The following is an 18,428-nucleotide window of genomic DNA, read 5'->3' on the forward strand; positions in this document are numbered from 1 at the left end:
TAAAGACACCAGTCTGGCCTGCAGGGGTTGCAAGCTTACCAGAAGGACGTGGAGGCTTTGGAGAGAGTACAGAGAAGTTTTACCAGGATGTTGCCTGGTATGGAGGGTCTTAGCTATGAGGAGAGATTGGGTAAAGTGGGGTTGTTCTCCCTGGAAAGACGGAGGATGAGGGGCGACCTAATAGAGGTGTATAAAATTATGAAGGGCATAGATAGGGTGAACAGTGGGAAGCTTTTTCCCAGGTCGGAGGTGACGAACACAAGGGGTCACGGGTTCAAGGTGAGGGGGCAAGGTTCAACATAGATGTCAGGGGGACGTATTTTACACAGAGGGTGGTGGGGGCCTGGAATGCACTGCCAAGCAAGGTGATTGAGGCGGACATGCTGGGATCGTTTAAGACTTAGCTAGATAGCCACATGAACAGACTGGGAATAGTGGGATACAAAAGAATGGTCTAGTGGGCACATGAGCGGCGCAGGCTTGGAGGGCCCAAGGGCCTGTTCCTGTGCTATATCATTCTTTGTTCTAGCTCTCCCTAGGGGAATGATCTTTGAATCTAGTACAAAAAGCAAAATTTCAAGAGGGGCTTCAAATGGTCAGAGCAGTATGGATGTGAAAGAAGATGCAAAAATGATCCGAGATGGAGATGTCAGAAGCTCTCCCAGTTTTCTTTTGGAAGGGTGAAGATAAGTGATGACAAGAATATAGAGCAATCAGAGGAGAAGGCTTAAGGCACATTAAGATAAAGATTGAAATCATCAAGGGTGAGGAATTATTAGGGGAAGGGACTGAGCAGGGAGATGAAAAAGGCTGGAAGGTTTAAGTTTATTTATTAGTGTCGCAAGTAGGCTAATATTAACACTGCAATGAAGTTACTGTGAAAATCCCCTAGTCGCCACACTCCGACACCTGTTCGGATACAGTGAGGGAGAATTTAGCATGGCCAATGCACCTAACCAGCACGCCTTTCAGACTATGGGAGGAAACCCGTGCAGACTCCACACACTGACCCAAGCCGGGAATCAACCTGGGTCCCTGGCACTGTGAGGCAGCAGTGCTAACCACTGTGCCCACGCCCATTAGGGCTGTAATGGATTAGAAAAAATAGCTACACTGAAGAATTGGTAATGCGCACAGATGGAAATAACATTGGCCAGAAAGTAGGCTTCGAAGGGCAATAGGCAAAAAGAATTTAGATGGAACAATGGGAAGGGTGTCATGCTCAATGAAGGTGGAGTAAAAAGACCTTTCAAGATGGGATATTGGAAAAAGCCATTGCAATCTTGTTCAGGCAAATTATTTACTTTATACACGTAAAGCTGTCAAAAACAATCAGTGATAATTTGGCCAAATGCATTAGTTGAAATATGTTCTGCCAGTTCACTTTTTGAAAATGTATCTGACGATACTTATTGATTGAAAATGGCTTGAATAACTTTCACTGCAACTTGTGTCCTTGTGGAAATTAAAACGAATCTTTGTTAAATGTAAGGTAGATGAGTAATATACGACCTGTTCAAATATTAATGTGTCAATTGAAGAACTAGCAATTTGATTGGACAAGAGCAAAGGTGCTTCTATGGACCATTGTGCTTTGTTTTCAAGCCAATTTGTTTGATGCAAATTGGAATCATAGAAGTGACATGAAAAATGGTAATTTGGTCTGTCTGTGCTGGGATTAGATCCTGAGTTTGAGCAGCCTCCTCTAAATCCATTACTGTCTCCCTTCTCACTGGTTGTTCTCAAATGTAGTTTAGCATCCTTCAGTATTCCATTGTAATGGCTTGGTGACTTCTACTGTTATCTTTTTCTGAGTTAATTTTGAATTTAAATCTTAATTGTAGCTCTTCCACATTATTGTTAGGTATCCCTAAAATTCCACTTTTGTCCTGTCATCTGAAACCCGAGGTGAAATGTTTATTAAACGTCTTTTGTGTACTTTATTTTCAAATTTTAGATGACCCTCTTCTAAGTGGTTGCGCCCCATAACGAACCTTTTATTTGTGTCTGTTATTATGGTCCTTTTATGTTACCTAGCAGTCTATCATGTTCTTATTGCGATCCACTTGGAGACCAATATCGTAAAAAGGGAGGAATCCTCAAACAATTGCAATGAAAGGAAACAAAGGACAAGATTTCACCTTTTAGAACATCTACTATTAACAGTCAAACCCAGAATCATAAAATTAAGCATGCATTAATAGATGAATAGCAGAAACAATAAATTTCACTTTAAATAATCGATATAACAAAGATGGGTCTCTCAACGTCTCATTATCATTCTCAGCACAAATGTGGCAGCATATGCAGTCTCAAAGCCTTTCAAACTCTGCCTCTGTCCATAGGATCTCTCACTTTTCACATTTGCTGGACTTGGCGCTCAAATTGTTTTCACTCGTAGCTTTATTCCATCCAAGCTCTCCAAACTCCCTGGGTACAATGAACCCTCTTTGTCCCGGATCTTGATAGGTGTACCTTTCCAGAGTTCTTTTTCAACAGAACCCTGGTTCACTGTTTGGTCGGCTCTGGTACAAACACATAGCTCTTCAGCATGCCTGAGCTGGTCTCACCCCTTTTAGGTTTCAGTCCCTTTTAGCTCAATTGCACATTACTTCAGTAAGAGCTCCTGGAGTTCTCTTACTGGAAAACAGAAAACTGGTGGCCTTGTTGAGAGCTCTGCTTGCTTCCCCGAACGTACTTGGAGTTTTGTGTGAAATGTTCTGCTGTGGCACAGAAGGCTGAAACATGACACTGACACCACACCCCCACCCACCATCTCCCAAAAAGCTTCTGTTTGTCTTTTGTGATTACTCAGCTCTCACTTCCACGCCAAGGTCGAGTCACCAAGCCACTTCTCAGCAAGGCCACACAGCTAAGAAATCTCTCTTCAGAATGATCTCAGTTTCACTTCGGGGAGAGGGGGTCAAAATTACAAGTGTTTTGCAAAGTGCATATTTTGTGACATTTCCACTTTGCTTTCCAAGTCTTTTGCTTCCATTTGATATATTTATATTCTCATGGTTTTATTCTGTACTATCTCCATTTCTATTTTTGCCTCTTGGAGAAAATTGTGTTACAATGTTTTTATTTATCCATTGGGTCCTCAGTCTTCAATGTGCTGCTATGATCTCATCTTCAATTTAATATAAACTGCACTCTTCCTAGTTTAATAGATGCTCTTCTGCTGACTCCTGAGGCTTCTTCATAGCACAAGACACATTTCTCAATTACATTAGATGAATACTGATCTATTATAGAATATTTGTTCCTACAAACTCAAGTTCCACAAACATCCCAACCCATCTATCTGTACACGACCAACTTGTATAGAGTGCTATTTACCAGAAGGGTTAAAAAAATGTTCTCTTTTAGAATAAAGCTTCTGAACTAATGCTTCACAACCATAACCTTATCATTCATTGCTATCATTCAGCTTCCCAAGCTCTGGACCTAGAGACTTCCCAGTCTTGTATTTCAATATTATTCTTAGCACTCCGTTCTTATCTCCTCCTAAATCTTCCAAATTGCCTTACATTGCACTTTTAGACTTCCCAACTGCCTCCTCTTCTGCCCCAACTTTTCCATTATAACTCTGCAGCCATCCATTTTCACAACTATTCCCTCATCTCGACCTTTGATGTCCATGCCCACATTAAAAAGGTGCTGTATAAATACTAAGCTGACTTAGAAAACTGACATTTGCAACTGTAACCATTACCATAGAAATGCTGTGTTTGTGAACCTACCTCTCCACTCACCTGATGAAGAAGCAGCGCTTCGAAAGCTCGTGATTCCAAATAAACTGTTGGACTTTAACCTGGTGTTGAGAGATTTCCTACAGTGCCTACCCCAGTCCAATACCGGCATCTCCACATCGTGACCATTACTGGCTACATTGAGTTCCTACTGTTTTGCCAAATGGACATTTTAACAAATAAATGGAATCCCATAGGAGTACAAAGAAAAATCAGAAATACCGCTTGAAAAGCAGTAAACAGTGCTCCAAAATCCTCCATAGAGCATCATTTATGATCATGGAAGGCCTTACCTACTGCCACAGTTAAAACAACGTCTGCACAAATTTAAAACAACGGTTGTGAACATAGCCCAGTCCATCACGCAAACCAGCCTCCCAGCCATGGACTGTCTACACTTTCCGCTGCCTCAGAAAAGCAGCCAGCACAATCAAGGATCCCACACACCCCAAACATACTCTCTTCTGGCGCGGCACGGTGGCACAGTGGTTAGCACTGCTGCCTCACAGCACCAGGGACCCGGGTTCGATCCCCAGCTTGGGTCACTGTCTGTGCAGTGTCTGCACGTTCTCCCCGTGTCTGTGTGGGTTTCCTCCGGATGCTCCGGTTTCCTCCCACAATCAGAAAAACGTGCTGGTTAGGTGCATTGACCCGAACAAGGCACCAGAGTGTGGCGACTAGGGGAATTTCACAGTAACGTCATTGCAGTGTTAGTGGAAGCCTAACTTGGGACTAATAAATAAACTTTAACTTTTCCACCTTTTTCCTTCAGGAAAAAGATACAGAAGTCTGAGAACATGTCCAAACCGACTCAAGAACAGTTTCTTCCCTGCGACCATCAGACTTTTGAAATGGAACTACCTTATATTAAGCTGATCTTTCTCTACACCCTGTGACTGCAACACTATATTCTGCACCCTCTCCTTTCCTTCTCTCCTCTGCACTCTATGAACAGTATGCTTTCTCTGTATAAGAGACAATACTTTCCACTGTCTCACAATACATGTGACAAGAATAAACTAAATTAAAAGCAATGAGTCAAATAGTGTATGTCGGGTGGAAAGAAAAAGAAAAATGCCTTTGTCAAACATGTTTCCAAATCAAACCAAGGCTGATGGCTCCAAGGGTCAAGCTTGAATTTTAAGTCTCAGTCTAGTTCCACAGATAAAGTAAAAAGCCTCCAATTTGGACATCTCATTCTGACAAGGTGGAATGTGTTGGAAATAGAAAATGACAGACATTTTAAGTGGTGATGTTTTGAGGTTGAACTGAACTGCATTGAAGTGAAGCAAAGGGAACTCTAGTCAGCATTCCAAGACTTGAGAACAAAAATCTAGGCTCACCTTCCATAGAAGCAAAGAATGGTTCACAGCATATATGGCCTCGTTGATTGAATTAAATCTGCCATTTGTCCACACATTCCACCAACCTCTGTTGGTCCTTTTGAAATTCTACGCTATCCTCCTCATGGTTCACAATCATTCCAAGTTTTGTACCTTTTGCAAATTTTGAAACTGTGCCCTGTGCACCAAGGGCTTTATCATTAACATACATCAGGAAGAGCAAGGGTCCTAACACAAATCCTCCAGTCTGAAAAACAATCATTAACTATTGTTAACATTTCAAGTTCATATGACTCTCAAGAAATGTTAGATGGGGAGAAACGTAATGGATTTTATACTGTCTAAGAGGGCTTGGAGCAAGTTAGGAGATAGAGTCATAGAGGTTTACAGCATGGAAACAGGCCCTTCAGCCCAACTTGTTCATGCCGCACTTATTTTTTAAAACACCTAAGCTAATCCCAATCGCCCGCATTTGGCCCATATCCCTCTATATCCAACTTACCCATGTAATTTACCCATGTACCCATGTCATGGAACCTTTATAGATTAAAGAGGAGGAGGTGCTCGCTGTCTTGAGGCAAATCAGAGTGGATAAATCCCCAGGACCGGACAGGGTATTCCCACGGACCTTGAGGGAAGCTAGTGTTGAACTTGCAGGGGCCCTGGCAGACATATTTAAAATGTCAGTATTCACGGGGGAGGTGCCGGATGATTGGAGGGTGGCTCATGTTGTTCCGTTGTTTAAAAAAGGTTCCAAAAGAAATCCGGGAAATTATAGGCCAGTAAGTTTGACGTCGGCGGTGGGCAAGTTATTGGAAGGTGTGATAAGGGATAGGATCTACAAATATTTGGATAGACAGGGACTTATTAGGGAGAGTCAACATGGCTTTGTGCGTGGTAGGTCATGTTTGACCAATCTATTAGAGTTTTTCGAGGAGGTTACCAGGAAAGTGGATGAAGGGAAGGCGGTGGATGTTGTCTACCTGGATTTCAGCAAGGCCTTTGACAAGGTCCCTCATGGGAGGTTAGTTAGGAAGGTTCAGTCGCTAGGTATACATGGGGAGGTAATAAATTGGATTAGACACTGGCTCAATGGAAGAAGCCAGAGAGTGGTTGTGGAGGATTGCTTCTCTGAGTGGAGGCCTGTGACTAGTGGTGTGCCACAGGGATCGGTGTTGGGTCCATTGTTGTTTGTCATCTATATCAATGATCTGGATGATAATGTGGTCAATTGGATCAGCAAGTTTGCTGATGATACAAAGATTGGAGGTGTAGTGGACAGTGAGGAAGGTTTTCAAAGCTTGCAGAGGGATTTGGACCAACTAGAAAAATGGGCTGAAAAATGGCAAATGGAATTTAACGCAGACAAGTATGAGATATTGCACTTTGGAAGGACAAACCAAAGTAGAACGTACAGGGTAAATGGGAGGACTCTGAAGAGTGCAGTTGAACAGAGGGATCTGGGAATACAGGTACAGAATTCCCTCAAAGTGACGTCACAGGTGGATAGGGTCGTAAAGAGTGCCTTTGGTACATTGGCCTTTATAAATCGGAGTATCGAGTATAAAAGTTGGAGTGTTATGGTAAGGTTATATAAGGCATTGGTGAGGCCGAATTTGGAGTATTGTGTACAGTTTTGGTCACCTAGTTACAGGAAGGATGTAAATAAGATTGAAAGAGTGCAGAGAAGGTTCACAAGGATGTTGCCGGGACTTGAGAGGCTGAGTTACAGAGAGAGATTGAATAGGTTGGGACTTTATTCCCTGGAGCATAGAAGATTGAGGGGAGATTTGATAGAGGTGTATAAGATTTTGATGGGTATAGATAGAGTGAATGCAAGCAGGCTTTTTCCGCTGAGGCTAGGGGAGAAAAAAACCAGAGGGCATGGGTTAAGGGTGAAAGGAGAAAAGTTTAAAGGGAATATTAGGGGGGGCTTCTTCACGCAGAGAGTGGTGGGAGTGTGGAATGAGCTGCCAGATAAAGTGGTAAATGCAGGGTCACTTTTAACGTTTAAGAAAAACTTGGACGGGTTCATGGATGAGAGGGGTGTGGAGCGATATGGTCCAAGTGCAGTTCAGTGGGACTGGGCAAAAAATGGTTCGGCACAGACAAGAAGGGCCAAAAGGCCTGTTTCTGAGCTGTAATTTTCTATGGTTCTATGGCTCTAACTATCGAAATGCTTTTTAAAAGACAAAATTGTACCCGCCTCTACTACTACCTCTGACAGCTTGTTCCAGACACTCACCACCCTCTGTGTGAAAAAATTGCCTCTCTGGACACTTTTACGCTCTTCTACGCTCTTCCCTCTCACCTTAAACCTATAGAACAGTACAACACAGAACAGGCCCTTCGGCCCACGATGTTGTGCCGAGCTTTATCTGAAACCAAGATCAAGTTATCCCACTCCCTGTCATCCTGGTGTGCTCCATGTGCCTATCCATTAACCGCTTAAATGTTCCGAAAGTGTCTGACTCCACTATCACTGCAGGCAGTCCATTCCACACCCCAACCACTCTCTGAGTAAAGAACATACCTCGGACATCCTTCCTATATCTCCCACCATGAACCCCATAGTTATGCCCCCTTGTAATGGCTCCATCCACCCGAGGAAATAGTCTTTGAACATTCACTCTATCTATCCACTTCATCATTTTATAAACCTCTATTAAGTCTCCCCTCAACCTTCTCTGCTCGAGAGAGAACAGCCCTAGTTCCCTCAACCTTTCCTCATAAGACCTATCCTCCAAACCAGGCAGCATCCTGGTAAATCTCCTCTGCGCTCTTTCCAGCGCTTCCACATCCTTCCTATAGTGAGGTGACCAGAACTGCACACAATATTCCAAATGTGGCCTCACCAAGGTCCTGTACAGTTGCAGCATAACCCCACGGCTCTTAAACTCCAACCCCCGTTAATAAAAGTTAACACACTATAGGCCTTCTTCACAGCTCTATCCACTTGAGTGGCAACCTTCAGAGATCTGTGGATATGGACCCCAGGATCTCTCTGTTCCTCCTCAGTCTTCAGAACCCTACCTTTGACCCTGTAATCCACATTTAAATTTGTCCTACCAAAATGAATCACCTCACATTTATCAGAGTTAAACTCCATCTGCCATTTTTCAGCCCAGCTTTGCATCCTATCTATGTCTCTTTGCAGTCTACAACAGCCCTCCACCTCATCCACTACTCCACCAATCTTGGTGTCATCAGCAAATTTACTGATCCACCCTTCAGCCCCCTCCTCTCGGTCATTAATAAAAATCACAAAGAGCAGAGGACCAAGCACTGATCCCTGTGGCACTCCGCTAGCAACCTGCCTCCAGTCCGAAAATTTTCCATCCACCACCACCCTCTGTCTTCGATCAGATAGCCAGTTATCTATCCAATCGGCCAACTTTCCCTCTATCCCACACCTCCATACTTTCATCATAATACTATGCCCTCTAGTTTTAGACTCCCCTACCTTTGGGAAAAGATATTGACTATCAAGCTGATCTGTGCCCCTCATTATTTTATAGACCTCTATAAGATCACCCCTCAGCCTCCTACGCTCCAGAGAAAAAAGTCCCAGTCTATCCAGCCTCTCCTTATAACTCAATCCATCAAGTCCCGGTCGCATCCTAGTAAATCTTTTCTGCACTCTTTCTAATTTAATAATATCCTTTCTATAATAGGGTGACCGGAATTGCACACAGTATTCCAAGTGTGGCCTTACCAATGTCTTGTACAACTTCAACAAGACGTCCCAACTTCTGTATTCAATGTTCTGACCGATGAAACCAAGCATGCCGAATGCCTTCTTCACCAATGAGGGCTATGAGGGATATGTTTGAAAAATATCTTTTGGGCACAAGCACAAGATGAAGGGAGTGCTATCGGTAGTGTTAAAGACTAAAAAGTGCTGAGACTGGCATAAATGTAAGATAGCAGAATGTATTAATAGCAGAACAAAGGTCAGCAAAAGTCTGGAAGTTACATCCCGAGCAGGGTATAATCAGAAGGCGGTTTCCTTGCCCATGTTTGACCTGATGCCATGAGACTTCACAGGTTCGAGTCAATATTGAGGACATAGAACACAATACCATAAGAACTAGGAGCACGAGTAGGCCATCTGGCCCCTAGAGCCTGCTCCGCCATTCAATAAGATCATGGCTGATCTTTTCATGGACTCAGCTCCACTTACCTGTCCGCTCACCATAACCCTTAATTCCTTTACTGCTCTATCCTCGCCTTAAAAACATTCAATGAGGTAGTCTCAACTGCTTCACTGGACAGGGAATTCCATAAATTCACAACCCTTTGTGTCAAGAAGTTCCTCCTCAACTCAGTCCTAAATCTGCTCCCCCTTATTTTGAGACCATGCCCCCTCCTTCTAGTTTCGCCCGCAAGTGGAAATAACTTCCCTGCTTCTATCTTATCTATTCCCTTCATAATCTTATATGCTTCTATAAGATCTCCCCTCATTCTTCTGAATTCCAATGAGTATAGCCCCAGTCTACTCAGTCTCGCCTCATAAGCCAACCCTCTCAACGCCGGAATCAGCTGGTGAATCTCCTCTGCACTCCCTCCAGTGCCAGTATATCCTTTCTCAAGTAAGGAGACCAAAACTGTACACAGTACTCCAGGTGTGGCCTCACCAGCACCTTATACAGCTGCAACATAACCGCGCTGTTTTTAAACTCCATCCCTCTAACAATAAAGGACAAAATTCCATTTGCCTTCTTAATTACCTGCTGCACCTGCAAACCAACTCCTTGTGATTCTTGCACAAGGACACCCAGGTCCCTCTGCACAGCAGCATGCTGCAGTTTTTTACCATTTAAATAATAGTCCATTTTACTTACTATTATTCCTACCAAAATGGATGGCCTCACATTTACCAACATTGTACTCCATCTGCCAGACCCTCGCCCACTCACTTCGACTATATATCCCTTTGCAGACTTTCAGTGTCCTCTGCACACTTTGCTCTGCCACTAATCTTAGTATCATCTGCGAATTTTGACACACTACACTTGGTCCCCAACTCCAAATCATCTATGTAAATCGTAAACCCCAACACTGATCCCTGAGGCACCACTAGTCACTGATCGCCAATCAGAAAAACACCAGAAATTCCAGGATCACTCTCACCCAACTATACAACACTGTGTTGCACCTCAGTCATGATGTGGAGATGCCGGCGTTGGACTCGGGTAAGCACAGTAAGAAGTCTCACAACACCAGGTTAAAGTCCAACAGGTTTATTTGGTAGCAAATACCATAAGCTTTCGGAGCGCTGCCCCTTCGTCAGATGGAGTGAAAATCTGTTCTCCCTGACGAAGGGGCAGCTCTCCGAAAGCTTATGCTAAATTGCCCCTTAGTGTCAGGAGGACTAGCAGGGTAAAAACGTGGGGTACAGGGATAGGGCCCGGCTGGAATTGTGACTGGTGCTGACTCAAAGGGCTAAATGGGCTCCTTCTGTTCTGTAGGGATTCTAAGAACAGTTCAAGGTAATTGTACAGTTATCCTCTCCAGGATGTCGGATAATGCAAGGGGCAGCTGGATTGCAGCTAGAAAAGATACTGCAGGCAGTCAACCTCAAAATATATGTTTTTTTTGCTTGAGGAGCCAGGGTGGCATTACAGAGAATGTGGAATCTGTGGCAGTTGTCATGCTGAAATAAATGATAGATTCCACAGATGGAAAAGTAGGATTACTTCACAGTTAAACGATTGCAAGATATAAGTGTAAAATGTGCAGTCGTGCCAAGCTGAGCATGTTAATTGTCTCAAACAAACCTCAAGTAAATTAGGCAGTACTAAAGGAAGCAGAGAAAACAGCTTATTGAAGACAGTTGGGTTTTGTTCATTAGTGATGGGTCACACCACGCTCAGTCAAATTAATAAATGTTTTAAATGGGATCATTGTGAAGAGAGCAGAGAGGGAGAGTTCAGACGGGCAAAAAAGTGGCAAATGAAATTCAATGCAGATACGTGCGAGGTAATGAAATTGGACAAGTCAGAAAGACAAGTGAATAGATAACAAATGGGAGGATTTTTAAAAATTGTAGAATAAAAGGACCTTCAGCTTCACATCCAGAGATTCCTGGAGATTGCAGGACAGACAAATAATAGTCATGAAGGCAAATAAAATGCTTTCCTTTATTAGGAAAGGCTCTAACTGTATAAACAATAGGGGGTACTGCATAAAGAGCAAGTCATCGCATTACAGGAAAGATGAGATTGCACAAGACAGTACAAATGAGAATGTTGCCAGGAATGCAGATTATTAGCTCCGAGGAAAAAATTGATTTGGCTGCAGTTGCTTTCTTTGGAACAGAGGTGACTGAGGGGAGATTTAATTGAAGAAAATTAAGAGGAACCCAGAGTGGATAGAGGAAGAACCTATTTCCATTAGTAGAGAGGGCAATAACTAGGGGCATAGATTTAAACTAATTGGTGGAAAGCCGAGGGGAGTTGCAGAATAATATTTTTCATGCAGAGCGTGATGGGAGATCTGGAACTTATTCCCTCAAAGTGTGGTAGAGGTGAAAACTCTTGAAGCATTTTAAAGACACATGGACATGTTTTTAAGTGCTGTAACCCACAAGGCTAGAGACCCCAAGAGCTAGAAGATGGAATTAGGCTGGGTGGCTGCTTGTCAGCTGGTGTGGACATAGTGGGCTGAATGGCCTCCTTCTGTAGCATAATTGTTTCTAAGTTTCAAAATTATTCAATGGAAATTATGTATGGATGCAATGGCAGCCCCGGATGGAACCAAGGCAAGAGTCTGTTTCACAGTTAAGATTTTCCATGCCAGAACAGTGTCCTTAAATGAAGTGCAAGTAAAATATGAAAAATGCCTTGATTTAGATGCTGGATAAAAGCAAATTACTGCGGATGCTGTAATCTGAAACCAAAAGAGAAAACGCCGGAAAATCTCAGCGGGTCTGGCAGCATCTGTAAGGAGAGAAAAGAGCTGACCCTTTATTCTCTCTGTGGACAGCTATTAACAGTCCTTTCCCCTGGTTTCTGTGGCTATGACTCATCTTTCATTCCCTCCCCCTGCAGTATAAATATCTTCCAACTTTCTATGCCTTTTAGCGTTGACAAAGGGTCATCTGGACTCAAAACGTCAGCTCTTTTCTCTTGCTTTAGATGCTGTTGCATGTAAAATGTTTAGAAACAAAGTTACTAAGATGTAGCTTTCTGTAGCACGGCGACACAGTGATTAGAACTGCTGCCTCACAGCGCCAAGGACTCTGGTTCAATTCTGGCCTCGGGTGAATGTCCGTGTGGAGTTTGCACGTTCTCCCTGTGTCTGTGTGGGTTTCCTTCAGTTGCTCCAGTTTCCTTCCACAGTCCAAAGATGTGCAGGTTAGGTACATTGGTCATGGTAAATTGTCCCTTAGTGTCAGGGAGATTAGCAGGGTAAATACTTGGAGTTATGGGGATAGGGCCTGGTGAGATTGCTGTCAGTGCAGGCTGGATGGGCCAAATGGCCTCCTTCTGCATGGAAAGGGATTCCATGATTAATAAAAGAGGGAGAAAGTCCAGTGAAATTGGAGGGTTATCACAAGACTTGATCCAATTTAGGATGGAGGGTTCGATTTGTATGGAAATGTGTGGCATCACAAAGGAAGTTAAAGGTTTGCCATCAGCACACACACTACGATAACAGGAAATTAATGGAGAATGATTTGAACTGCAGATGGGTGAAAGGTGGTTAATAAAATTGGCAGTGATTTTAATTACCCTGAATGAAGTAGTCAGGAGATTGTTTTAAAAAGTCAAAACAAAATATTAATGTTAATATTAACCTATTTGCTGTTACAGTCTGCTAGAGAGTCACTCTGAACAAAAAGATACATGGCAAACTATTCTCACTTTGGAAAGAGACTCAATTTTCCTAAGTTTATACATTTCACAGAATCACAGATTACTACAGTGCAGAAGTGGCCCTTTGGCCCATCGAGTCTGCACTGACGCATGAAAGGTCTTGACCTGCCCACCTAATCCCACTTATCAGCACTTAGCCCATAGTCTTGAATGTTATGGCGTGCCAAGTACTCATCCAGGTACTTTTTAAAAGATGTGAGGCATCCCGCCTCCACCGCCCTCCCAGGCAGCACATTCCAGACCGTCACCACCCTCTGAGTAAAATAGTTTTTCCTCACATCTCCCCAAACCTCCCACCCCTCACTTTGTGTCCCCTCGTAACTGACCCTTCAACTAAGGGTAACAGCTGCTCCCTATCCACCCCTCAATCAGGTCACCCCTCAGTCTTTTCTGCTCCAGAGAAAACAACCCCCAAGCCTATCCAACCTTTGTTCATAACTTAAATGTTCCATCCCAGGCAGCATGCTGGTAAATCTCCTCTACACCCCTTCCAGTGCGATCACATCCTTCCTATAATGTGGCAACCAGAACTGCACACAGTGCTCCAGCTGTGGCCTCACCATTTCAATGTAACTGCACCTTTCCCTTGGAGTTAAAAAAGATTTAGAACATAGAACATAGAAAGCCACAGCACAAACAGGCCCTTCGGCCCACAAGTTGCGCCGATCACATCCCCACCTCTAGGCCTATCTATAGCCCTCAATCCCATTAAATCCCATGTACTCATCCAGAAGTCTCTTAAAAGACCCCAATGAGTTTGCCTCCACCACCACCGACGTCAGCCGATTCCACTCACCCACCACCCTCTGAGTGAAAAACTTACCCCTGACATCTCCTCTGTACCTACCCCCCAGCACCTTAAACCTGTGTCCTCTCGTAGCAACCATTTCAGCCCTTGGAAATAGCCTCTGAGAGTCTACCCTATCCAGACCTCTCAACATCTTGTAAACCTCTATCAGGTCACCTCTCATCCTTCGTCTCTCCAGGGAGAAGAGACCAAGCTCCCTCAACCTATCCTCATAAGGCATGCCCCCCAATCCAGGCAACATCCTTGTAAATCTCCTCTGCACCCTTTCAATGGCTTCAACATCTTTCCTGTAATGAGGTGACCAGAACTGCGCGCAGTACTCCAAGTGGGATCTAACCAGGGTCCTATAAAGCTGCAGCATTATCTCCCGACTCCTAAACTCAATCCCTCGATTAATGAAGGCCAGTACGCCTTCTTGACCGCATCCTCCACCTGCGAGGCCGATTTAAGAGTCCTATGGACCCGGACCCCAAGGTCCTTCTGATCCTCTACACTGCTAAGAATGGTACCCTTCATATTATACTGCTGCTTCATCCCATTGGATCTGCCAAAATGGATCACCACACACTTATCCGGGTTGAAGTCCATCTGCCACTTCTCCGCCCAGTCTTGCATTCTATCTATGTCTCGCTGCAACTTCTGACATCCCTCCAAACTATCCACAACACCACCTACCTTGGTGTCGTCAGCAAACTTACCAACCCATCCCTCCACTTCCTCATCCAGGTCATTTATGAAAATGACATTTCCTATGTATTGAAAGATGCCAATAAAGTTTAGCATCGAACCAGAAAAGGTTCCGCTTAGGCCTAAATAGATTTAAAATGGCTTAAAGAGAAAACAAAAAGCTTAAAACAAAGGAGTGGAAAATACAGCAAGGCAAAACTGTTTAAAAGACCACCCGGGAAAATCAAAAAGTGCAAACTAGAAAAAAAATGATCATTGGGGTCAAGTCAATTTCCTTAGCCCTGAAAATGTATAATTGGAATAAAGTACTAAATAAGAAAGACTTCTCCTTTGCACAACAGATTTTTTGCAGATCGCTAATATAATTCATTCCATTTGTGTAGTGTTCAGGAAGTTTCAGTTTGTGAACAAAAAATGGTTACTAGGTTAATTATAGAATATTCACAAGTGTATCCGGAACAAGAGTACTTTGGGACCAAAATGCAAAAGCCCCAAGTGAACTAAATGCATTTACATCATTGCCTGATATTGTCCACATAATTCACAATAAAACCATTATTCAGAAACAAAACCATAACACCATGGCACCAAGAAATAGGATTTAAAATTCAAACAATTTGACAGTTGAATGAACAAATGTCTTGAAAAATGTGAGGGAGTCATTTTTAAACAACTTAGAATGAATTATTTTAATTACTGATTTATGTGAATCAGTGTACCATAACTTAACATAGAACATAGAACATAGAAAGCCACAGCACAAACAGGCCCTTCGGCCCACAAGTTGCGCCGATCACATCCCCACCTCTAGGCCTATCTATAGCCCTCAATCCCATTAAATCCCATGTACTCATCCAGAAGTCTCTTAAAAGACCCCAACGAGTTTGCCTCCACCACCACCGACGTCAGCCGATTCCACTCACCCACCACCCTCTGAGTGAAAAACTTACCCCTGACATCCCCCCTGTACCTACCCCCCAGCACCTTAAACCTGTGTCCTCTCGTAGCAACCATTTCAGCCCTTGGAAATAGCCTCTGAGAGTCCACCCTATCCAGACCCCTCAACATCTTGTAAACCTCTATCAGGTCACCTCTCATCCTTCGTCTCTCCAGGGAGAAGAGACCAAGCTCCCTCAACCTATCCTCATAAGGCATGCCCCCCAATCCAGGCAACATCCTTGTAAATCTCCTCTGCACCCTTTCAATGGCTTCAACATCTTTCCTGTAATGAGGTGACCAGAACTGCGCGCAGTACTCCAAGTGGGGTCTAACCAGGGTCCTATAAAGCTGCAGCATTATCTCCCGACTCCTAAACTCAATCCCTCGATTAATGAAGGCTAGTACGCCATACGCCTTCTTGACCGCATCCTCCACCTGCGAGGCCGATTTAAGAGTCCTATGGACCCGGACCCCAAGGTCCTTCTGATCCTCTACACTGCTAAGAATGGTACCCTTCATTTTATACTGCTGCTCCATCCCATTGGATCTGCCAAAATGGATCACTACACACTTATCCGGGTTGAAGTCCATCTGCCACTTCTCCGCCCAGTCTTGCATTCTATCTATGTCTCGCTGCAACTTCTGACATCCCTCCAAACTATCCACAACACCACCTACCTTGGTGTCGTCAGCAAACTTACCAACCCATCCCTCCACTTCCTCATCCAGGTCATTTATGAAAATGACAAACAGCAAGGGTCCCAGAACAGATCCCTGGGGCACTCCACTGGTCACTGACCTCCATGCAGAGAAAGACCCCTCCACAGCCACTCTCTGCCTTCTGCAGGCAAGCCAGTTCTGGATCCACAAGGCAACTTGATGAAATATCAACTGCTTTTTGCAATAAATAATTCAAATAAATACTTTCTATGTCCCTATTAAAATCCTAGACCATTTTCAACATGATGACCCGGCTCCACTAATGGTAGATAATGGAATCTGAGTAGAGCAGCAACTGGGAACTTAACAACAGGTCTCTGTACTCCCAGTGTAGACAGGGAGGGAGGAGGGGAAATAGCAAAAACAAAAACAGATCAAGGGGGGAAAATAGAATGAGAATAAACTCACAAAAAATATAAAAACAGATTGAAGTATGCAAAAAGGAAGAGATAGGCAAAAGTAAACATTGATCCCTTAGAGACGGAGACTGGAGGAATGCTAATGGGAAAAATAGAAATCTCAGAGGCAAATGAATATTTTGAAACGGTAAGATTTTCAGAGATTTGGATGACCTCATACAAGAGACACAAAATTAACATGAAGGTGAAGTGTAATGAAGTTTTATTACAATTGTACATGGCTTTGGTGAGAGCAAACCAGGTTATGTCTTTACCTAAGGAAGGATATACTTGCCCTGGATGTCTATCTCATCCTGTAACCCAAGGCTTTCTTCCTTGCTGTTTACTATACCAAGAATTTTCATGTCAACTATGAACATATTGATCATACCTCCTACTTTCACGTTTAGATAATACACTACAGACAGCAAGGGGCCCACCACCGATCCCTGTGGAATACTACTGGCCACAGACTTCCAGTCACAAAAACAACCTTCAACCATCACCCTCTGCCTCTTGCCACTAAGCCAATTCTGGATCCAATTTGCCAAATTGCCCTGAATCTCATGGGCTCTTACTTTCTTGAGCAGTCTTCCATGTGGGAATCTTGTCGAAAGTCTTACTGAAGTTCATGTAGACTACATCAACTGCACAGTTTTCATTTACACACCTAGTCATCTTCTCAAAAAATTCAATCAAATTTGTTGGACAAATCTGTTAGCTCTAGGCTCAACTATACCCAAGCAGTCCACATTCTGCCCTCCATAAACTTGGATCATAGTTGGTTTCTTAATTTGCAGCAAGTCCTGTTCCTGTCACTCCGGGTTTGCTGACCTCCACTGGCCCCGAGTCAAACAACATCTTGACTTTATAATTTTCATCCTTATTTTCAAATTCCTCCCTGGCTTTGCCTCTCCCATCTCTAATCTCCTCCATCCCCACAACCCTCCGAGACATTTGCGCTCTTCCAATTCTCACTTCTTGTGCATTCCCAATCATAATTTCTCCATCACCGGTGGCCATGCTTTCATTGCCAAAGTTCAAGACACTTTCTCCCTACACTTGCCCCCTTTAAGACACATCTTAAAATCTTCTTGAACCAAGCTTTATTTATCTCCTTAAAAGACCCAGCATCATATTTATTTCATAACATTTCTGTGAAGCACATTGTGATGTTTCATTACATTAAACGCAGCAATAGAACTCAATATGCACGCACTGGGGCACCCCGTACACTGTAGCTGCACTCATTTCATTTCACCCATATCTTTTGATCTTTTTTACCCTCAATTGAGAACAGGATGAAGCCCAACTGTGATACCCCCACCCACTGTCAAATAGCCTAACAAAACTCACCGTCCAGGCTTACACATGAAGAATGGCCACTTGGGCGAACTACTGTAGAATGACCAGCATCCATGGAATTGTCTCCTGATATGAGTCAGTGCCTTCAGGGTAGAAGAGGAGAAAATTGGAAGGAGTGAGCATATATAATTGAATCATTTACATCAGTTTCTAAACTTTACTGCAAAGGAGTTGTCAATCAAAATTATAACAGTCACAAAGACATCATAGCTCAGTTATAAATATTCATTATATTTTAAATGTTGTACATTAAAAGTCTAATTTTCATTCAAAGATTTTAACATGTAGCAAGCAGTCTGGGTAACTATTTAAAACTGTTGTTTTGGAGACTTTCATTCTGCAATGCAGTCTGGGCAATTATTGTACAAGTTTGTTTCAAGGCTTCTGTTTTAAATGCTCACCAACTAGTCAAAAGCTCCTCTTCAAATCTGCTACAACCAGAAAGGTACATTCAAACCCCAGCCTAGAGATAGCCTAAAGTCTAGGCTGACACTCGAGTGTAGTACTGAAGGAGTGCTGCACTGTTGGAGGTG

The 18,428-nt window shown here is 43.3% G+C and overlaps 1 protein-coding gene across 2 annotated transcripts in view; it reads right to left on the bottom strand.

The window, feature by feature from the left end:
- osbpl8 (oxysterol binding protein-like 8) overlaps positions 1-17,980 on the bottom strand; it is a 314,521-nt gene extending 296,541 nt beyond the window's left edge. For both annotated transcript variants that reach the window (XM_078219490.1, XM_078219489.1), the window contains exon 1: positions 17,887-17,980. In XM_078219490.1, the coding sequence (XP_078075616.1) occupies positions 17,887-17,950 (64 nt within the window). In that variant the 5' untranslated portion in view covers positions 17,951-17,980. The remainder of the gene's footprint in view (positions 1-17,886) is intronic.
- Positions 17,981-18,428: the final 448 nt, after the last annotated feature.

Source organism: Mustelus asterias, chromosome 9, assembly GCF_964213995.1.
Source record: "Mustelus asterias chromosome 9, sMusAst1.hap1.1, whole genome shotgun sequence".
In the NCBI taxonomy this organism is placed as follows: Eukaryota; Metazoa; Chordata; class Chondrichthyes; order Carcharhiniformes; family Triakidae; genus Mustelus; species Mustelus asterias.